Source organism: Aspergillus piperis (assembly GCF_003184755.1).
Source record: "Aspergillus piperis CBS 112811 unplaced genomic scaffold BO85scaffold_1, whole genome shotgun sequence".
Lineage (NCBI taxonomy): Eukaryota > Fungi > Ascomycota > Eurotiomycetes > Eurotiales > Aspergillaceae > Aspergillus > Aspergillus piperis.
The window spans coordinates 1,043,049-1,065,517 of NW_020291591.1; the positions used below are offsets into that span (position 1 = coordinate 1,043,049).

General features: G+C 48.1%; 6 protein-coding genes across 6 annotated transcripts; 3 read left to right on the plus strand and 3 right to left on the minus strand.

Moving 5' to 3' along the window:
- Positions 1–1,714: 1,714 nt before the first annotated feature.
- BO85DRAFT_10003 (uncharacterized protein) lies at positions 1,715–2,409 on the minus strand. Its single transcript, XM_025653766.1, has 2 exons — positions 2,061–2,409; positions 1,715–1,919 (listed from the first exon to the last, which is right to left on the minus strand). The coding sequence occupies exons 1-2, from the start codon at positions 2,362–2,364 to the stop codon at positions 1,756–1,758; spliced, it is 468 nt and encodes a 155-aa protein (XP_025520791.1). The 5' UTR covers positions 2,365–2,409; the 3' UTR covers positions 1,715–1,755.
- Positions 2,410–2,679: 270 nt separating this feature from the next.
- Positions 2,680–3,240, minus strand: BO85DRAFT_10011 (uncharacterized protein). The gene has a single exon (XM_025653768.1). It carries the CDS (start codon positions 3,027–3,029, stop codon positions 2,724–2,726), a length of 306 nt encoding a protein of 101 aa, XP_025520792.1. The 5' UTR covers positions 3,030–3,240; the 3' UTR covers positions 2,680–2,723.
- Positions 3,141–3,949, minus strand: BO85DRAFT_10006 (uncharacterized protein). Its single transcript, XM_025653767.1, has 2 exons — positions 3,288–3,949; positions 3,141–3,226 (listed from the first exon to the last, which is right to left on the minus strand). The coding sequence occupies exon 1, from the start codon at positions 3,754–3,756 to the stop codon at positions 3,313–3,315; it is 444 nt and encodes a 147-aa protein (XP_025520793.1). The 5' UTR covers positions 3,757–3,949; the 3' UTR covers positions 3,141–3,226; positions 3,288–3,312.
- Positions 3,950–6,045: 2,096 nt separating this feature from the next.
- Positions 6,046–8,007, plus strand: BO85DRAFT_386585 (DHHC family palmitoyltransferase). Its single transcript, XM_025656637.1, has 5 exons — positions 6,046–6,345; positions 6,399–6,888; positions 6,943–7,066; positions 7,121–7,161; positions 7,214–8,007. Exons 1-5 carry the CDS (start codon positions 6,237–6,239, stop codon positions 7,770–7,772), a joined length of 1,323 nt encoding a protein of 440 aa, XP_025520794.1. The 5' UTR covers positions 6,046–6,236; the 3' UTR covers positions 7,773–8,007.
- A 4,435-nt stretch (positions 8,008–12,442) lies between these two features.
- BO85DRAFT_360418 (uncharacterized protein) lies at positions 12,443–14,500 on the plus strand (the record flags this gene model as incomplete). The annotated part of the gene is made up of 2 exons (XM_025655550.1): positions 12,443–14,249; positions 14,301–14,500. The coding sequence occupies 2 exons, from the start codon at positions 12,443–12,445 to the stop codon at positions 14,498–14,500; spliced, it is 2,007 nt and encodes a 668-aa protein (XP_025520795.1).
- A 376-nt stretch (positions 14,501–14,876) lies between these two features.
- On the plus strand, positions 14,877–15,634 carry BO85DRAFT_444210 (uncharacterized protein). The gene is made up of 2 exons (XM_025658964.1): positions 14,877–14,896; positions 14,996–15,634. Exon 2 carries the CDS (start codon positions 15,178–15,180, stop codon positions 15,436–15,438), a length of 261 nt encoding a protein of 86 aa, XP_025520796.1. The 5' UTR covers positions 14,877–14,896; positions 14,996–15,177; the 3' UTR covers positions 15,439–15,634.
- Positions 15,635–22,469: the final 6,835 nt, after the last annotated feature.

Consider the following 22,469-nt stretch of genomic DNA (forward strand, 5'->3'; position numbering starts at 1 on the left):
TTCGGCTAGGTACTTTGCAGGCGGGGAGGGTTAGTTATGTTGTATGTATGTGATGCATGCTGGGAATGATGATTGGTGAGATCGTTTGTGGATAAAAAGAAAAATACTAGACAGCTGCGATATTTTGTTGCGATTGAGTTACTGTACTAGGAAGGGATCGCGAGAATCGCCATCTGCATCGGGGTAATGCCGCGAAAGCGAGAGGGGATGGGAATGGAGAAAGTGGTTGTTGTTGTTGAATATAGAAGGTAAGCAGCCAGGGTGGTGGTGATGATGATGCTTATGCTGCAGGGTGTGTGTAGTTACGTAGTATTTGTCTAACTACGAAACAACGATTGCTCATGTAGATGTAGGTACGGCACAGTCAGTGCTAAGCTTAGTCCCAAGTGACGCAGCAGTACCTTGGAGATGCAGGTAAGGTATAGTCAAAATCTCACAGGAGACAGTGCGGCATGTAGAGTGTAAGGCTGTATGTAACCAGTAATGCAAGTGAGGATGCAAGTACCAAGTACCTACCGATCTGTCAGTCGGTAACTATCTACTTTTCTACTAAGTGAGATACATACACACCGGCAGTGTGAGCATGTAGGAAATGCCAGCTGAGACATGCCGCGAAGGATGAGAGCGTGCATAGTGGGGAGAGAAAGAAAGAGGCCCCCAAGCTACTACTGTACTAAGAAAGTCGGAAGAGTTGAGTTGGGAGTGGAGAGGGTGCCACATTCCGTAAGGCTGTGCCATGGAACTACTACAACTAGTCTGGCCAGTAGTGGATGGAAGCAATCGAATTACTCCTCGAAAATGGGCCTGGCAGCTAGTAGCATGATGATTACTATAGTAAGTATCACTCGCGACGTAGTCTAGCCGCCAGTCGGATACTTGCATGGGCCATGATCATGGTCCAGGGATTGGATGCTGCTTACATTACCGGTGGATCATGGATTCTGGGTAGTGCTGACGGGAGTGCCTTGTTGCAAGCCATGGAACGTGGTGGTCAGGATATGTGGTTGCTTGGCGGGGTAGCGTGGGCTTGGCCGGGCGGGTAGAGAGGAGGAGGAGGAGGATGATGATGATGATGATTTATTTTTATATACTTTCTCGAGTCGGGGAAACGAAGACGGAAGGATTATTCAGCCTTGAGAAGGATGTGAGGATTTTTACACTATGTGGAGTGTGAATTTAGGTTCGATGGGGGTGATACGGAGAATTAGGAGCATGACTGCCATGCTATGCTTTTGCTTGTTTATAGAGTTAAGAATAGATCTCGAGTCCGACGCTCGGTCGCAGTACTAGGTGTGTGTGTAGAAAGCGTGTTAGATTACCGGAATGGGACATTTGAGGTTGTACAGAACGGCGGAGCAAGAGAGACAGAGAACAAAGACATTTGAGACTACTTTAAAAATAACCCTCGAGGAAAAGCAAAAACAAAAAAACAAAAGCAGGTCAGTGTTCAACGTGATCCTAGTCATCCTTGAGAAACGAGAAAGGAACGTTAAGCGTAATCCCTACCATGTCTCATCATGCCATGTGGCCGCTGGCATTACGGGGGGCCGGGTTCTGACGGCCGTTTCACCCATCGCGGTCGCATCGTTGGCTGGCAAGTCCAGGATCAACGGCTATGGATGGGTGGCCCCAGTTTCAACAGCTGCCAGGGAGCTGAACGGCGGGGTTGAGTGATCGCGAGACCACCAATAAGCAACTCATTCTGACTGAGGTACAGGAATTAGTTGGCAGTGGTCGGCAGGTGTCAAGGCACTATCATGACATTTCGAATCCTGCCGAGAAGGTGTCGAGCTGAAAAAGGATCGGAGTCACTTTCCTGTCCGGCGGTAGCAAAGCAGGGTGACCGCGCGACGGAACGAACACACGGACACCATGACGAGCTCTACTAGGGGAGGGAAGCGGCACTTGCACTGCCCTTTCTAGAGAGAATCAGCAAAGTGTGTCCCTGGCACCCGTATCTCCCACACGCCAATTGGCGCAGTCAAAGCGTCAGTCATCCACCGAGCTGAGCGGCCCGAGTTTCGAGAACGGAGACACCCAGAATTCTGGCAGGTACGTACCAAGACTAGTAGTACCGACCGCCAGTTCCACCGCCATCATAGGGTTCAGTGCATACAGATTCCCAGTGAAAGGGCGGTGGATTCCAGCGCCGACGCCAGGTGTGGCTGCATGATCTGCATGGCATTGGCTGACACGGTTCAATGATCCTCCGTGATTCCCCAGCCAGTCAGTGCCAGCCCATGGACAACCAAGACTTTTGCGGCTCGGAGGGAGATGGGCCAGCCGTAGTATGTATGGCTGTGGGAGGGTGGATATGGATGTTTTGTGGTGGTGCGAATGCGGCGCAATACGGGGTTCGTCCATCAACACGTGTAGTTGACTGTCCGTGTTCCCCTTTTTTTACTATTATTTTTTGGCCCGCTATAGTGTGGCTATTATTGCATCCCGAGACGCCGTACACTTGGGATATTCGAGAAGACGACCGACCACTTTGATCTCGAGTACGAGATTTGATCGGTCTGCGAACGGAGTTTTTGTCGCTTATGCCGTCATTCATGATCGGCCCCCGTAGGTTTGTTGTTCCTTTTCTATTTACTCCATTCTTTATTTGCTTTTACTGCATCGATGCCGAGTGATGATTACGAGAGGATCTTCGTCAACATGGTTCCAAAGGAGTAGTAAACATTGCTTATACATTGATGCACTCAAAACCGAAATCTAGTCTAACAGGTGGGTGAAACAAGAGATCGCATAATAGAAACCATAGAACAATAGTGGAAATTGATCGCGCGGGAAGAAAAAAGAGCACCATAGTCTATCCATCCAGAAAAATGTCCCCCACGACCCACAAAAACTCCAAGGCTTTCTTCGCGGCTGCCACCGAGCGAGTCCGGCTCGCTCAGGCGTGCAGCCGCCCCAACTCTAAGTCGTATCTTTAGTACAATCATCCATGTAATAAAAAACCCGAAACCAAAAACAGAACTAAACTCGACACTTGAGAATTCAACCAAGATTATGCAATCGCTCATGCAAAAAGAAAATCACCAAATAGAAGAAGGGAAATTAATAGCAGAAAGAAAACAGAGTAAAGAAAAAGGAAAGAAAAGAAAACCAAGACTCCTGGTCATGTCTGTTCCATGTTCATGCCGCTCATAACGATAACGCTCAGATAAAGTACCCGCAATCGATGGATTAGGTCGTCGTAGATCAAACAATGCGTTGACATCTGTAAAAATCAAGTGTTAGTCGTACGCTCCAACCAAACCAATTCTTGTGTTGGTCCTTACCAATTCATGTCACCGTTCTCAGGCTTTATTTCGCCGGCTTGCAGTATCCGCAGATGTTATGTTGGCAGATCACACATCTCGGCTGGTTGTCCCACAGCTTTGGTCCGTCCCCACACTGGCAGCAGAAGTATAGGCTGCCATGGTTGACCGTACCCCGGGAGTCCTGGCTGTTGATCCCAGGCATGCCATGTTGCATTGCATGGCTGTGGTGTAAGGAAGCACGGAGGATGGACTTGTTACATCCCAGCATGGACGGCATCTTTGCGACAAGGTTTCCCGACAGTTCACAGTTTTGGGGAGCTGGAGCGTGTGCGTATGGCGACAACTCGTGACAGTGGTGCGAAACAGTGTCCTGAGTATCAATGTGGCAGTTCGAGCAGCGTGGTTGATCGCACTGAAGGCAGGTGTCGTCAAGACCTAGACGGTGAGGTCCAGAGGAGCAATCGCAGCAGTACCAGACTCCAGACATGATGGTAGATGATGTTCGAGAGGTAGCTATAGAAAGTGTAGAAGGTATATTGGTATGTTGGGAAGCTATGAAGCAGCAAGCTAGAAGACAGAGACAATGGATTGAATCCGAAGCTGTTTTGGTGAATGTGTTTGTAGTAGTAGATGAGAGTGAGTGAATCCATATTGAAGGCTGGGGTTTGGAGGTTATTTAAAACCTCAAGAGAGGTAAGAGAGAAGCTCTGAGACGAGACGTTGTCACTAGCGATGATTCAGAGCCAGGCCCCAAGGCGCCCTCGCCATGGTTGTGGCTGATCTCACGAAAAGGCGCCCTCCTGGCCTTCATCTCAGTCATCAAGCAGGTGCAATGCCTGATCAACGCCGGGGCCATTCAGGTTAGGGTCGATCAACCAGAGTGGCTTGGCAACCCCATTTTCTTTTTGGGACCCCGAACAACTGCTCGTACCTGAGCAATCAGCAGTCCCAGACTGGGTTGAATCATATTGGACTTGTCTCACTAACAGACATCGTAAGATATGCTGTCCGAATGTTGACTCAAAACATTCTAGGGTCCACCGGATACCTTCGCGAAAGGCGGAATCCGCGAGGCTTGGAGGCTCTCTCGTTTTTGCCCGGGAGCGCGCGCCCACTCCGCCCATGCCCTTTTCCTGCGCTCTCTATGGCTTAATTCCCCATTTCGTAGGAAATGAGATTATTCTTCCAAAGAATATTGCTCTTTTTTTTTTATTTTTTATTTTTTTTGTTACTTGCTTATTCCCCTCTTTCCCTTTTCTCTCCCCTCCCCCTTCATTGCTTCTGGACTCTCAGAGTATGACACTGGCACTGCGGGACCTGGGCACTTCCATTCTACGCTAGACTACAGTATGTTGCCTGGTTGCGGCCTTGAAGGGGGCTCCACTTTAGTTAACAGCGCGCGCAAATACAATTCAGGCAACATCGTGCCCTGTGCCTCGAAATTCCAGATGCCGCAGTTCGAGACTCTGACTGTGACTCCCATGTTGACCGTTCATTTCCCCTAGTTGATGGGGCACCGATAAGCCTATTCGTGATTCTTCCGTCGGTCAAGCGTTCGCGACTCCTGCTGCTCCAAGTAAGCAGGCACCCATACTAGTTCTGCCTAAGCCATCCAAGCCCTTCGATCACCTGGGCACATGCCCTGCCAAAATGACGTCTTGCTCACTTTGGACGATGACTGGGTGCATTACAAACCTCATGTTTAGGTTTGTCATCGTTTGTACTCTTGTTCTCTTTTGCACTTTGCTCTTCCTGCTTGATCTTTGACTTTCTTCCTCCCGCTTGGTTTCTTTCCTGTACCGCCCTCGTTTTCCCCGACTTAGTGCTCCCCCGTGCCTATTTTCGGCTTCTCCGATCTCCCGCATGAGGCTCCATGTCATGTGCAGCCAAGACGGCCGACGCTGACTCCCTTCGGCTCCATCTCCAAACCACTAACGAACATCACCCATCACTAGCAACCGGCACTAATGTACTAATGTGCTCGCGTTTGTTCAGAGCTGAACTCGCTACGAACTAATGGGGGCCTTATCCTGAGGTTCAGCTCTACATGGTGCACCACCTACGGCATTGTCCGTAATAACGGCACAGCAATGGTGCAGCAACTGCGGGGAAACTTGTCATGGCCAGTTCTAGCTCTCCATGACATATCCGACTAACGATCCTGCCACAGCCATGTACCCTTTTGACGTTTCAACGGGGCCGTTAATTCCGATGATTATCACTCTCCTCAGCTGTAGATGTCAAACTAATTCGTGATCTCACTGTGCATCGGACCATCCTGGCAAAGTCTGGAAGCCATCAGAGCAACGGCGCACCGCATTGCAGGATATCACACGCTCTGAAACAAACTGGAAACCGTCCCGCAGGTCAATCCATACACGTGTCGATATCTACATCGATGTCAGCGGACAAGACCGTCCCGGTCAAGCAGGTTCGGCACGTATCGACAAGAATTAGCAGGTTAAGGTTTAACTTCAGGTAGAAGAATTGTCAGTGACGTGAAAATACCTCAAAGCAGCACAAGACGGGCCAGCTATGAGTCAAGCTGGCTGCTAAACATGGCTGCCTTCTGAATGGAATAATGTTGATGAAGACTGTCCCACATTCTCTCGTAGGCATCACATTGAATGGTATGGGGACATCGCGAACGTAGATAGCCCACCCCTTATCGGCACGTGATCTTGCACATGACATCATGACGGAGGTTTGCCCTGTTTGCACATGGTGCCTGTCACGTTCCTGGAAGCCTAACACTGCCAATGCAACCTCTTGCCAACTTCAGCTCTGTCCCTCATCGTCGCATATCAGTTCACACGGGCTTGCTTGTCTCGCCATTACCTCGCTCCGTGGAACCTGTATCTACTCTATGTTAATATGGATACATATGCGGGTTGACTTTCCTGAAACTGGCTAGCTGACTGTTCTCCGATGCGGAGGCGTTTGTAAGCCTTCCACGTTCTGTTTCAAATGGCGCGCCCAGATAGGCGCGTTAATATAGCGGTTGCCAGGACTATTCCGCCGTTTCTACTGTGCGTATGTGTATATGCATGCTATATTGTCACCAAGCCGTTATGCAGTATGTGCCCCCTGAGCCAATGGCTTACATCAGCCGCTAATTGTCCGAATCAGTTGACTACCTGATCCGCCCTCTCCCTAAATATTCCCGAGGCAGTCGAGTTGGCGCTGGCATAGCCATTCTCGTTATCTTCTACATACTCATTGTTGTCGTTATAATAACATATCTCCGGCTGTTGTATAATATCACCCGCAATCCCGGCTTCCTCCCCCGATCGTCCCCGCCGACGAAAGAAGAGCAAGAAACGGAACCCTCGGAACGCCCTCAACGCAGGAAGAGAAAGCACCGAAGGACAAGAACTGCTGAGAAGCCAGATAAGACGGATATAGACATCGAAAGAGGTGCAGACGGCAAGGCTGACGGTGGTGCAATTCCTTTGGATATTACCGGGTTGGAGAGTTTTTATACAAAAGATGTTTTTGTTTGCCAAGAGGATGGGAGACCACTTTATTGCTCGACATGTTGTCGCTACAAGCCGGATAGAGCACATCACTGTCGAGAGGTAGACAGATGTGTGCTTAAGATGGACCACTTTTGTCCTTGGTGAGTTCACTTTCCCAATAGTACTGTACCGGCCTGTGATTAACGCTCGATCAGGGTAGGAGGCGTGGTTTCCGAAACATCGTTCAAATTCTTCATACAATTCGTGTTTTATACCCTGATATTCTGCGTATTCAGTCTGATAATATGCGCAACCTTTACGGCAGAGATCATCCAAGATGTGAGAACGGACCTCCAACATCTCTATCATGCAACTAACCGTTATTTTGCATAGACTGGCGGAGCAAATGTCCATCTTGCCATTGGTATTGGATTGTAAGTATTTCGCCCTATGATATTCTCTAGGTCAACTTCTAACCATCAGTAGGAGCTCCCTTTTCGGGCTTTTCTCTTTCGGAATGACTATCAGCTCCTTACAGCTCGCGATGTGGAACCTGTCCACAATCGAGAACCTGAACCGTCGGTCTGCAGTCTGGACTCTGGCTATACGCGTGCCAGATCGTATGCTGGCAAGGCTCAACCCCGAGTCACGATGGGCACCCACATTCCGCACCATAACGTACCCACTGCCACCTGTGCCTCTTTCTCCTGAGGCAGCAAGAGACTACCAGCCACCAGAGAAGCAGCATGTCTTTGCCATTCTCCAAACCCTGCCTGGCGAGAATCCTTTCGACCTCGGTAGCCCCTTCAAGAACCTCCAACAGGTCCTGGGGTATTCCATCATCGACTGGTTCTTACCTCTCAAGCAGAGCCCATGTGCCGACCGCACTACAGGAGACAGCTTCTACGAACTAGGACCGGTAGTGTCCCGTCTGAAAAAGGAGGCCGGACTAAATCCTCCACCCGAATCCCAACCCACTACACAGAATGACACCGAAAGAAAACACAAGCGAAGACGAAGTTCACATAGACAATCGCAAGAGTGACAAATTGGTTAATTCATAGATCTCATTGTTTATTCCATCATACACTAGCGCCCGCATTGGCCTCCCCACCCACCCATCCCAGATTTCCTTTTTACCCTTTCATTTTTGTATTTTCTTGGATACCACCAGTCCTTTTGGCTCTCCCGACTGGTGACATTCTCCCTTTGCATACATAAATAGCTTGGGCTCTATTCTATCCATACATAACTAATACAGACTGATCCTATCTCATAACAATTACCGGTACTGCAATAGATAAATAGTTAAATAGGAAGGAATGTAGTGGTATATTCCGATTAGCCCGGAGAATACACCCGCACGTGGCAATAGCCTCAAAATTTTCCGTGGCGTAGATTTTAACCCCTCCCCGTCTATAGTAGTATCCAGGGATCAAGTTCCTTTTAGGTTCCGAAAATCATATGCTATACCCGAACTTTATCTGCACTTCATTCTTGTGATCGCCATCAGACGGTAGTAGAGTAAACAATATTTTATCTCGGGTTGTTATCATAATATTGACCGCCTTGGCGATTTCTTGGGATATAATTTATGTTACTGCGCGGGGAACCCTCTAAGGTTGATTTGGAACAATGGTCTATGTATCACTCGTGCAGATGTAATGTTATTTCAATACTGTGTTTAGAAAATGAGAATTGTATTATCAGGTGATTGATCTAAAGTAGCTGCTAAGTTGTATGGTACTGGTAGTAGTAGTAGTACTGATTCGTTGGGGTGGAGCTCCCGAGTTTCGTAGTTATATATAAGTAACTAGGATTTTACCGCAGCAACAACTGCTGCAGTCGTTGAAAAAATTCGATCAGACTAAGTGACTATACCACAACTAGTAAGGATTTAGTTACGAATTCATACTACTAATGTAAATGATCTGCAAGAATCTATACATGTGCTGCCTAAATCCGTCTCGAGTCGGCGGGCAGACAGGCAGGCAGGCAGCAATGAGGAGGCCTAAACACCACCCACTTCAAAGTATAATTAAGCGTGAACATCAGAACCAAAACCTTAACCTTCCTAAAGTACACGTAGTAAGATAACAGAGTTAATATACAGAAATCCGAAATCTATCTAATGTACAGGTAGCCGGAAAACAAGAACCAGAAGCAAAACCAAACCAAACAAAACCATCTATCATACATTGTCGAGGATCATCACGCGCAAGGGATATCGAAACTGAGGGTATTCATGATCGTACAAGTCGTAAAGGCTGACATATCCATGAGAGTCGTGACTCGTGTGCGATTAAGGATACACATAGACATAGGATGGCGTCGATGTATCTCAAGCAGGCTTGCAATAAGCACAACGGGAGTGGTCGTTGCAGCTGGTGCAACGGCCAGAGCTCAGCGACGGGTTGTTCATGTTGTTGCAGCGGCAGCATACCCACCAGCCGGCCATAGAGGGTCTGACGGCTGCGTGGACTATGGTGGTGTTGGCGTTCTGGACTTGGTTGGTCATGGTTGCAAGACTGGGGAACGGTAATAAGATCTTCAGACTATGGTTGGGAAGATCAGGAGATGAGACAGCTCGGGACAAGACAACTAGCCAAGGGCAGAATCAATTGAGAGTGGAGAGGGTCTGTGGAGTGGTTCAAGGGCCCTGAGGGTGTATATAAGGGTCCGAGGAAAGCGAGGTGAGAGGAGAAGCACTTGAGTTCTTGTTGATAGTCTGAGATTGACTGTGCGATCGATGACAATGAATGGAGAGGAATAATTGAACAAAGACATCTATCACGATGCTTATATGTAGAGTTACTCTCAAAAACAGATGCGCAAATTCATGTAACCTTGACAGTCGATGAGTTGTCTAGGCACTGCGGGCGATATACCTGGGCAGACAGATCTGCAATTGAGGTGCCCCGGCCTGCATACATCAAAGACGAAGCCAGCAATGTAAAGCTTTTCCGATAAGATAGATGGCATGCGCGTACTCCGAATGGATCACCTCGTGGTCAGGGACCCAAAGGGTTGGAACGGCCCAGGCACCTGCAGGCAGAATCCTATAGGCATTGCTCCATTGATGCAAGCAGATGGCCCGTTCCCTGGTGCGCTGAGCAACGTCTGTCCCGTGAAAATGGGGCCCAGGGCTGTGCGTGACTAGTAGACGCCTTATCCCAATGCTGCCCCGAAGGATTGAGTTCAGGTATGCGGGCAACAAGTTTCCAGGGCACACTAGGTGGCTTAGCTGGGTCGTGGCTGGTTGCTCCAATAAGAGTGCGTCAGATTCGACGTTCCCAGATGATGACACCTGAAACAGAGGGCCTAGTGAGAAAGAGTCATGAGCAAGTATCCACAATAGATTTTGAGTCGAACGAAGGAAGCGTGTGGCTGGCTACGAGGAGAGAGTAGACCTACGAAGGTGTAGATGTCAGAGTACTATAATCTCGTCAACCCCCAACCCGAAGACGAGCGCAATGAGAAACCCAAGACGACAGACTGCCTAAGGAGGTGTGTGTTACCTATGACCTTCACACCACACCCAAGATGTTTTACTCCGTTCCCTGGCAGCGTGCTTGAGAGCGCCTGGAGAGGAATTTGCTTCCCCGTCCATTGCAGGATATTGCCAGGGTGCTGAAGGGGCCCGAAACAAATCGCGCACTCCCTTCGCTTGTCCGGTGAAGCAAGTCAAGTAGCACTGGGGTGGATAACAACCGCCGCAAGGACCTTCAACCGACCAGAGCACGCCCGTCCCATTGTTTCAAGGGGGCTAATTTATGCCCGAGGTTATCTGCATCCCTTGGCTTGCAAGAAGCGGGAGACGGGGTGCTAGTTATGGCTCGAAAAGAGGACGAGAATGATCTAACCACCCCGGGAGGGCACAGTGTAGGCGACTTCGGCGGCTGATCAAGGTTGAAGCCGCCCGGGACGTTACGTGGCTCCCAGCGGCGGAACTGGCAGACGCCATTCTCGCAAGGCAGATGTGTGCCGGACTTCCGTCAATAACTTCATGGAAGGCTAGCAGCGCCCGTTGGATCGACAGACAGTGATGGTTGAGCCATTCTTCTAGAAATTCCGCCCGACTCCACCGGGATGGCCATTCAGAGCCCTTAATCTTACTCGGGCTGGCAGTGGGCTCCATACTGGGGCCACCGAAAGAGTACCGAATGCCTCAGACTCGTCCGGGATGACATCATCCGCTCCTAGCTTGGCGAGGCGTAACTGAAGAGGGTGGGTACGAGGCCACGGATGATTTGCCCGGGCACCCGGGTGGGTGGAGGGCAGCGGTGCTGGAGCGCCTGAGATGGAGCAGGAAAGTCATACAATATCGGCTGTTGAGACCGGACTAATAAAATGGTCTTCAGACTAAGGATATTAGTACACACGGTAAGTAAAGTAATCCGTGAAGAGGGTCTGTGTCTTTACACCACAGACGGAAGATGGCAGAGAGGGGGGGTAGGCAGAGAGTGGGACTGACACGATACTGTGACTGCCGTCATCCTCAGCTGGGAATCACCGACAATGCTTGAAGGGTTGACGAAAAAGGCAAGAAAGTCAGAACCCGTGATACCTATCGACGCCCAGTCACCAAGCGGGAGACAAAGAAAAGCGAGATCATGATGGACATGATGGGATATGAATTGGGGAGGGAAAGAGATGCTTCAACCCCAATTAGTCCAATTAGTCAATCAAGGCGGGCTGCTGAGATAAGCCGGTGCGGCTCCCACCCGAAAACCAGCGATTGCGAATCCGTGGTTGGCCAACTGCCATTTCCACAGTTCTGACTAGTACCGAGTAGTAGCATCTACTTACTTTCCTTCCTCTTCTCTTCCACACTTCTTTCCTGGACGGACTTACACTACAAACAGACAGTATTGTATATCAGACAACAATAATTTTGGAGTTCACTGCTCCGGACAAGCACTAGTGCTACGAGTGGAGAAATTTATCCTTCCATCGACATTCGTCCGTGTTTCGGAACAATACTGCTTGGAATCCGTGTGCTTCGGATTGGTTTCTGGTGCTTTTTCCTTTTCTCCCCCCTCCGCGCGCATCTTGCGTCACACGTTCTCCGCCTCAGATTCTTGAAGATCGCTTCATCTTCATCTCTTCATCTTCACATCAATCTATCTTCCCCTTCTTCCTCCCCGCACCGAGTGGAATCTCCGGCACTTGCTTTGATCCTTTCATTCTATTCCCTTCTCCTGAAATCCACTCTCCAGTGTTTGGTTCCATCAATCAGTGAGCGGCATCTCCTTCAAATATCGCCCTCTATTCCCCCCCTCCGGTTGGTCTGTCCTTTCGGGCATCGGCCTGTCAATCGCTGTCAAATTCCTCCCTTCCGTTTATTTTTCTTTCTTTCCTTTTTTCTTTTCTGCATCTTTGCCCCTCCCCCTTGCCTATCACGGGGTCATTTTGCCCCTCTGGCATAATTCTTCTTTATCATCTACTGCTCGTCTCGTCGGGTGCCTGAACGGCTTTACACCCAACCCACCCCCACAGACTTTTTTTATCCTCTCAAAAAGTCCGTTCATCCACTTCTCTTATCTATCCAAGTCCTCTCTTACTTTTCTTTTCTGCCCTCACTGCAAGTTCGGCCTTGGAACCTCCTGCGGAGCTTCTGTTGAACGACTTGCGCTGTCCCAACCCCACATTTCCTCGGTCGGAAATAGCGCTTCGCAGCCCATTGTTAATCTGAAGTAGCTGCAAGGGTTCAGGATGGGTCCCGCTGCGCGTTACCGACCCATGTCTCCCAGCGGATCGCGTATGATCGATCCTATGCGGGCCTCCACCGGCACCGTGCAGCTCAGTGCTTCCTACGATCCTTACCACTCTGCCGGCCGTCCGCCATACCCGGGTTACCATGCCGATGTCAACTACGCTTCTTCCTACGAACCTCGCCTGGTGCGAGAACCCCGACTGGAAGCACAACCCATCTCTTCCACAACATACCGAGACCCCGGCCATTCGACCAAGTTGAGGACCGAGTACGCCATCCGACCGCGAGTGCGGAGCAGCACCATGTCTGCGGTGGATCCTCGCTATTCCTCCGGTCGGTATGACACACCTGCATCGCCCTTGTCCCGGGCCTCCCCCGTCATTGTCACCGGTCACCAGCGAACCCCTAGCCCGCGTCGAGACCATGACCGTTACGTTGTACCGGCCTCCTCGCCCCGAAACCACCGGCCGCATCATCTCTCCCACATTGATTATGCCAGCGATACTGGGCACTTGGACCCACATGAGAGAGCAAGGCAACGAGTGCCTCATGGTGGATATCCGGTGTACGAGCATAGCCCTCGTTTGCGGTATCCCCCCACTGGCGGTCTCCGGAAAGGCGAGGATATCGACGACTATGATGCTTATTCTTATACCAATGCATCGGAGCAGATGGAAAAAGACTCAATTGCCAGGCTGCGCTACGAGCGAGGAGCTTATCCAAGGAATAGACCACTTAGTCTGACTGGCCTTGATGACCCTCACTTGCTGCCTCGCAAGGAGTCACGAGCTGTCGGGCCTCCTCCGTCTCAGAGAGGCTTTGACAAATTGGACCAAGGCGGCCGTGTGCGGCGTTCCACACACGGCTCCGCTGACAGTGATGTAGATCTGTCGAGTGCCCGGCGGCGGTCCTGGCAGAGGGCCCCCGTATCCTTGCACCAAGATGTCGATGAAGGTTACTCTTCTTATAGGGATGAGTACGACCATGGTCCCCATCGCCGACACCGGCGACATGATGACGATGCGAGTAGCCGGCACTCCTATGACGATCGTGCTTCAAGGCGAACTTCTGCTAAGAGCGCTGTCGCAGCTTCGGGGTCGAGCACCGGCCTAGGAACCGCAGTGCTCGCGACTGGTTACTCGGACGACTTTGACTATGATCTCTCACCCCGGCCCGACCGTCATCGCTCCCGGGACCGGAGCGCTCGGGATCTGGAGTATAGAAGGCATCACAGTCGATCGCGCAGACCTTCTAGACGTCGCTCAGGAAGCGAGTCTGATGAGCATACCTCGGATGAAGACCTGAAGAAATACCGGCGCGAACCATCGGCGCATAGGAAGCCTGATGGCTCGGATGTGTCAGCCAGTGGCAGCGAGCGACCGTCTCATTATTTGACAGTCGATCGCGCCCGTCGTCGGCGGTCTCACTCTCGTCACCGAAGCGAAGATTTGCCGCGTCACAAAGAAGCAGATGTCGGCCGCCCAGACGAGCTCCAGAAGTCTGAGCAGGCCACGTCGAAAGATCAGGATCCACCTGCGCCCAAAGGAATCCTGAAGCGTCCCCGTGAGAAGTTCCCGGAGGAGCCCAATCCCGTACGAGAAGGCGTGGCCCCATTGAAAGATGCGCACAAGAAGGGCATCCCACCTGGGGCCCGGTGGACAAAGATTGACCGACGGCTTGTGAACCCCGCTGCCTTGGAGCTTGGCCGAGAGCGGTATGAGGAGCGAGCGGAGTATGTGATCGTGTTGCGAGTCTTGACCAAGGAGGAAATCCAAGCGTATGCGGTCAAGACGCAGGAAATTCGAGGTAAGTTCTCAGAGATTCATGGATCACAATACGTACTAAACAGGTGTGTAGATGCTCGCCGGCAAGAGGTCATGAAGGAGCGCCGTCGACGTCGGGAGGAGGACCGTCGCCACGGGCGTAGAGTGGATAGTTCCTCGAGTGATGATGAAGACGAGGATGACGAGGCTGCCACTCCTCTTGCCATCGAGGGTGCGCCTGACACGAAATCGGGGTCCAAGACCTCGACTGAACCCGTTAAAGCAGCAGTATGATCATGTTCTGTCTGTGCATTTTTTTTGTTCCAATATTGTTTTTGTTTATTTGGTCATTTCCTCAGTTGCAATACCTCTATTGTTCACGTGATTACATGCTGGTCCAGATCACGAGCTGGGAGGAATAGAGAATGAGTGTACAACAGCGGACCGGCGTTGCTCGGGATTGAAGGAACAGGAATGTATGGTTTATGGCAGTGCCTATTAGACGCAATGACCTGGATGCACGCGCAATCAAACAAGTCAAGCAATTACAATTGGAAGCGTTAGAATGTCAACTGGTTCTACGGCATGTGGTGTACACAATACGGAGTAAGTAGTAAATAGGAAGTAGTATGTGTGCCACTTCATCCACCTTGGAAAGGGAGACAAAACAGAAGAAAGGAAGCAGAAAAGGTAACTCTCTCACATCACTAGCGCGAGATGTCAGTGCAGTGGCAATGCGCGACTTCCCAGAACAGAGAAAGAAAAGAAAATAACAGAGCATATTACTAGTATCTCGTCAAAGGAAGAGGACACACCCCAAACGGTCTTCTGACTCCGTCCAAGCCCTGGTTACACTTCGTCCTACCTGAGTCTCCTTCCTCAGTGGTTGATCCAACTTTTTCTGCGCGTGTTCAAGGAAAACTACAGTACTTACAGTCTAGACAAACTTTCTCCCACCTCGTCAATGTGTCATGTCTTGTGTGACCCTCTCTCTCTCTCTCTTCTCCTCTCCTCTCCTCTGCCTGGATTGGGGTATCATTCTCTCGATGCCTAGAGTAGCCCTCCCTTTTTCTTTACCTTCTCCTTCTCCCTCTCCCTGTTTGTTCTGTTGTGTGTGTGTGTTTTTGTTTGCTGTGGCAAGTTGCCGTTTTATTTTTTACTGGCTGGGTTTGGGTGTCGTGTCTGCTGCATGGCATGGCATGGCATGGCTAAGTGTAGAGTTGTATGTGTGACATTCCCTCTTTTTTCGCTTCTTTACCTTTTTTCTTGTTACTTATTACTATTACAGTAGATGTTCTTCCCTGCACCACTGGGTAAAACATATCACTTAAAGGAAGGTGGAGAGAAAGATGGGTATAGAGAATGTCATTTCATGTATTGAACTGAGTGAAAAAGAAAGGGGTTGAAGGGGGCAAACTAAACTCTCTCTTTAGTCCGGATTACAATAGATCTCACACACACTCTCTCTCTCCTAGTTAATGGTTCTAGTTAGTTGTTTTTATCTGCTTGTTTCCGATGCGCATGTGAAGACCAATAAATTAGGAATATGTGGAAATGAAGCATGACGAATCTGCGTGTGTGTGGGGGGTGGGTTTTAGGTCGGGTTGGGATGGAATAATAGTCAACTTCTTTATTATTGTACTTACCTTGAAGTTTGAGGGACTGGGCTTGGGGAAGTGCTTTATTAGGTGATGGGAGGATAGTATAGTCAGCCCAGAAGTGGAGTAATGTAGTCCACTGGGGGATTATGCCGGGAGGGATGGGATACCGGTCAGGTTGATGTAGGTAGATAGATGTCATGGCATATTTCATTCGTCGGCCGATGACTGACTGCATTTATGCTTTGCTTCAAGTCTTGAAAGTATTATAGTATAGATGGGCGATGTAAATGGTTTGGTGTGTTAAGGGCATATGTCATGTCATTGCCACCTGATTGTTGATTGGGGAGGTGGTCGCAGGACTCGGACAAAATAGGACGAATGAGGGATGAAAATTGTAGTAACTCGTATGTTCCTAAGTACCTGTCTGTCTATCTATCTATCAATTATATGTACATGTATCCTTCACCAAGACGATGCATGCACATCCATCTACGCATCACAAAGGATAGATAGATACATAACCCAGACAGACAGGCAGACAGACAGGCAGACAGACAGACAGATAGACAGAAGAAACTCCATCAGCCAACTCACTCCCACCATTCAATATTTTAGAAAAGATAAGTAGAGTAAGCAAGTGTATACGTACCTCAGTAATAGATAATACTAACCATATAATATGACTTCAGTGGCGTCCTAAGATTTCTTTTCGCCGAACAAAGCCCTCTCAAGGCAACCGAGCAAACAAAATCAATCAATCAAGCACGCAAGCAAGAAAAAAAGGCAGGCAAGCGGGAGGCGCCTCACCTCTTCTCTTCCCCAACCACACCAAACCAAACAGATCTGGTCAGCTTAGTAGCCTGTCAGTCTCAACCAGTTCAGACAAGACAGGTTTCCGTGTTCTATTTCTTTCTCAGGAGGTAATGTCCCATGACCAGAAAGGAGAATATTCCGGACAAGGCAATAAAATCAAGTATCGGGCTTGAAGCTTGGAGGATTGAGTTTATGTGTTTTCCAGCCGGCTTAAAAGGACGGATAAGGGAAAGAATGAATGGATGAAACGAGGAAGGTTTGGTGGTTTGTTTGTTTGCTTGGATGGGTAAGAAGAGGAGAGGTGAGTGCGTATGTAGACAGATAGGAGTATCTGCCACTGCCAGTGTGATGCGATCAGTCCCCTAGAGACAAATAGGAAGGTAGATAAATGGGCTCTTCTGTCTGCCTTGTGGGTCGATGAGGGGGTAGAGTAGTATATGGGTGATAATATGCCTCACTTTAGTTATAGTGAGTGGTTTAGTAACAAAGTTATCTCGTTGGATTTGGCTAATCTAGTAGGGAGAGACATGTTGGCTCAGGACATAATCTCATAGGTTGGTGGGTTATATTGGAGATGGGGTGATTACATGGTTTAGTTAGTTGACCTCCACCGTAAGGCTCTCTCCTATATGCATGGGTAGGATAATAGAATGGTTCTACTATTACGATTACGATTACTATAGTATAGTATACTATACTATACTACCACACATATACATAATCTATCTAGGTTTTCAGATGTTGATGTGTAATGGGGTACGTAGGGCTGCTTCTGCCACGACTAATCAGTAAGACAAGTCTTAGTATCTCGATTTAGAGGACCCCATATAGCTCACATATACCGGACTCACTTCACAATGGAAGTATATATCTACTCTGGTAACAATCAATACCTACAGTAAGTAACAACCCAGTCCTGCACCGGGAAAAGTAAGCAAGCAAGCAAGCAAGCACGAAGAACCGTTCCCAACGCTTCTGCATCATTGTTTCATTTGGCAGCAACAAGAGAAGAAAAAAAAAAGCGCATGTCGTCCCGAGTCACCCGAGTTAAGGTTTCCGCTGCGCCAGATTGAGTTTTTGAGAAAAAGGATAAGGGAAAGTAAGGGTAAAAAAGGCTGATTTGCTTTGTTTCGTGTGCTCGGATATGCCATGCCATGCTATGCCGTGTGCCATGTCAGGTACGGAGTACACTTTGCTGTATGTATGTAAATATGTATTTGGTTTACAGACTACTTGGGAGCCAGTAAGTAGTATAACTACGAACTACTTTGTGGGAAAGTAAATAATATCTGGTCTAGATGGGATTGATAGAAATTCCTAGTGAATCCCCTGACTACTGATACAACTAACCAGATCACTAGCTAGTGAGCAATAAAACATAATTTCATCTGAAATAGACGATCTAGACAGGCGCCCATGTACGTACGTGCCTCAAATTTCATAAGCGAAAATGCAATTTCCACTACCTACGGGATAATAATGATGAGCAATGAAACAAAAAAGTAAGAAAAAAAAAAAGAAGGCTCGGGAAAATCCACACCACCAGGATGGCCGACAATCACCCGTTATTAGCTGCCGTCAGTGCGTGGGAAAGAAAGAAAATTTTTTTTTAAAAAAAAAAAAAAAAAAAAAAAAAAAAAAGAGGGAAAGGGAAGGGCGAAGGAGAGGGAAATTTGGACAAAGAAGCTTACACTTTACACCCCCTCCCTACAAGCTTAGAACATAGCTAGACTCACCACCAACTATCCAAACTAACCAACTACTAGATAGGTTTTAAGTCCACTTTAGTTTAGTACGCAAGTCAAGGTTACATACCTATCGTTGCGCACCAAAAAGAATAAAAAATAAAAAAGCAAAAGAAAAATTAACCAACGGCCACGAATCACAGTACGTCAATTTAATTAAGACCTACATGCCCTATGTACCTAGTCATGCAGGCTGTCAGGCTGGAGAGGAGGGGCGAGTAAATGATTGAGTGAGTGAGTGGTATTGTGTGTGTATGTGTGTGTGGAAAAAAATGCAAGGTGTGTGTGATAGCTTACGGATAAGTTAGTTAGTGTTAGTTCGAGAAGATGAATCAATCCCATTCATTTCATTTCCCCCCTCCCCTCCCCTCTCCAACTCCATCTTCCCCCTCCGATCAACAGTTAGTAGTCCCGTCTGGACCCGGCGTGACATCCTTCTGTTTGTGATCATGATGGTCACTATTACTTATTCACCTCCGTATTCTCTTTTTCTAATTTTTATATATTCCCCTTCTTAGTCATTAGCTAAAAATATCCCTCTCTCATCTATCTACTAGCTGAATAGTACCAACTACTTAGCGAGTAACAAACTAACTAGTTAGTTCCCTAAACACACACACACACACACACATCCAGACTCCCATTTTCCCATGAATTGTTCAATGTTTCTCCATCTTCGGCGGCGTCGGATGGTGGGGCCAGAACACCAGACAACAACCACCACCACTACTAATAGTTTAGTCCGGAGGGAAGAGGGCATGAGTCGTTGGGCCACTGGCTGGCTGCTGCGCCGGCGGCCAGCCCTTAGGGCTCAGAACACATGTTTCTGTTTCTGTTCTTTACTTACTTATTTTACCGGACTAAAATCTGACAGCTATGTTGTATTTATGTATGGTATTGTATTATTTGTTCGTTACATTGTTTCCATTCCCCATGGGAGGGAGAGAGAGAGTGTGTGTGTGGGAGAGTTAGTAGTTATACTAGGTCGAAATAGGCAAAAAGATAGAGGACCTTCTCTCTATACCAATTAAGATTCAAAGAAGTGACTTGTCTACAAGTTATGGTGAATAGCAACCTTCCGTAGATAGGCTGAATCCTTCTCCTTCAACCACTTACGTATGTCCAATTTAACGCGGAGATTGTTGCTTGCTTGCTTGCTTTGCTGAATGTCCGCCCGACGGGACATACTCATTGGGGAGTGAAGTAATAATCTGGAAGCCTAGATTTCAACTCTGGTTCTGGGTTCAGTTTATTGTGGTGATGGGAGGGAAGCAAACATCTGTCATCCTTGGGAATAATTTGACAGAGTTGAAACAAGATTTCATACGGAGTACATTATTTACAGTGTAAGAATGAGCAGTTTAGAGAAGCATTACTACTATAGACTGAATGGAGAAGACAGAGAAGTCCCCATATACCAAGCTATCCATTTAAACCCATCTCTATGACCAAGCATCAATCTACGGGCGGCTCTTACCTATCTACCTACCTACCCATCTACGTAGACGTCAAAACCCGAATCGTCATTCCATCCCTCCATCCATCCATCTGTCCGCTTGCTTGCTTGCTTGCCCGGTGCGGAGAAAATAACCCCCTCCTGTCATGCGTGGTTGGACAAGGTTGATATTATCGGGGGGTCTGGATTGGAGGAAAGGGAGGGAATTACATAAGGGGTGTGGGAGGGCAGATTTGAGTAGGGATCGGCATGTAGGGTGACATTCGTGGGAGTTAACTATGATGATGACTACTCCGTATTGTTTGATTGTTTGATTTGATTGTATGTATGTATGTGCTGGTTTGAGTATTGGTGTTACGTTACGATGATCATGTTTGGTAGTTTTTCAATCGGGTGTTTGATGTGGAATTGTTCGAGGTATCTACTTGTAGGAGGTTAGGAGCAAAGTCTTAGTATTTGGACTGAACAAAGTGATGGTAGTTGAAACAAATGAGATAGAGAGCTCCGGCCGAAGTATCTTCCCCAGATACAGGGAAATTAATAACTATGCAGTACATACAGATGTATAACTCGGTGTAAAACCCAGCGCTGTGCAGTAGTAAGTATAGTCAGTGAGTGACAGGACAACACGCATACATACATACATACACATACAATTACTTACCTAGCTACATAACATCGGATGTAAGTCCACGGTCGAATATCGGACATTTAAGCTTCCCGAAGTTCAAAGAAAAGGAAATGCAACTATATTAATCTACCTATGAAGAAAGGGGTCAAAACATCGAACCATGGTTCATAAACCCCATCTGATTTCAAATCAGGGTAACCATGGAGCGAAGAAAATGAAAATACGTGGGCGCGAAATGTATTGGGTGACTTTTTCTTTGTTCTCTTCAATTTGGTTTTTTGCTGGCGCTGCCTTGCATCTCCTGCCAAGATGGGTCCAGCCGGTTGTTGATCGGGATTATTTGTCCATCCGGTCTTTTTCTTTTTCTCTCTCTCCATGGGGTAACTGCCTGACATGGGGGGAGGGGGGAGGCTTTGCACTACTATCTTAGTAGATACTCTGTTGGTAGATGGTGTATGCATGTCGTGGTGTATCAACTACGAGCTTGGTGGTGGTGGTGGAGTGGATGGGCATTGCTCACTGCTCAGGTACGGCCATCAAAAAGTCTAGGTCGCTCGAATCGATACATCCCACACACCTTCATCCACTTCCTAGTCTAGATACCTCACGGACTATCGGACTAGATACAAGGGAGGTTTAGTGCTAATAGAAAAAAAAAAAAAGAAAGAAAACAAATAATAATAAAATAAAAAAGAGGTGATGCCCTACGTATTAGAGCGGCAGACCCACTCACACATGATATAATTACTCGACACACCAAACTTAGTAATGGTAGTCCCCCAACGGCGACTCGACCATCGTAAGTTCGTTCGTTCGCCTAAAAGGATTCTGCATCAAGCTAGACCAGCGTTGTTCTGGACGTTGCAGGATGATGTTATAATGACTTTTTCTCCCTTTTTTGCTTTTCGACGACTCGGCTTTCAATAAATGGAGGGTGGGAGCTGGTAGGCTATAACGGGTGGAGTCGGACTGCGGGGCAAACATGGTGATTGCTGGCCCGTCGTGCTATTATTATTTACCGGTTCAAAGATCTCCGTTGCGATATTTCGATGGTTATAATATTGGCTGATATTACTTTAGCCATCGGGGGATGATGGAGACATGACATCGCCATTACATAAGGATTCATGTAATAGACAAGATCAAGATCAGAGGCAAAAAAGGTAAGCATACTACTTACCTTGTAGCCCGCACACTAGAAATCAAGAGGTACATCCATCATCAACTGCTGCACTTGAGATTTTCCATCCGTGCTTCGTACATAAGGCGGAGAGGGTGTCTTGACGGCACAGACACTTATGCATGCTAGGGAGCTGATCCATCCAGGTATACTTGTAGAAGGCTACTTTGACAAGCTCACTATCCGTAGATAGTTGATCTGTCGGACAAGGATTGTTCTTAGTACGGTCGTTAAGAGCAGCGGCCAACCTGATGTGCATACGGCCCCCAGTTGCCGATCACCACCTGAAGCATGCTAGCCATGATAATAATTAAGTGAGAAGGGAAACGAGCCAGAACGGGTCCCACCGCAGCTGGATGCGTCTTTTTTTTTGTTTGTTTTGCTTACTGAAGGTGAGAATGACGGAGAAGATTAATGCGGCGCAGTGATTGCGCGCTAACTTTTCAGAATGGGAGGTTCGAGAAACACATGCTAGTACAACGGAGAGTTAGAGGCAGCCAGACAACCTTCGCATAACCTGCCTACTTAATACTGGGGAACAGAATTCGTAGGTTGTCGTGTCGTGTTCCTCGACAACCACTGCCATTGGTAGGCAGTAAGTACTTGCGGTAGCGCAAGCGCCGGAGTTGACCTCCGTCTCAAGCGAGCTCAGCTCGACGGGTACCAACCACTACTGCGTACGGACTTTACTCCGTAGAACCAGACCGTGGTTCAATTCAACCTGTAAAGTGTGAACAACTTGCTGTGTCGGCTCTTGCTGCTTGGTTCCATAATAATAAACACCTCACTTCCACCCCAGTCGATCCGATGATATTAAAGGGAAAAATTGGATGATCC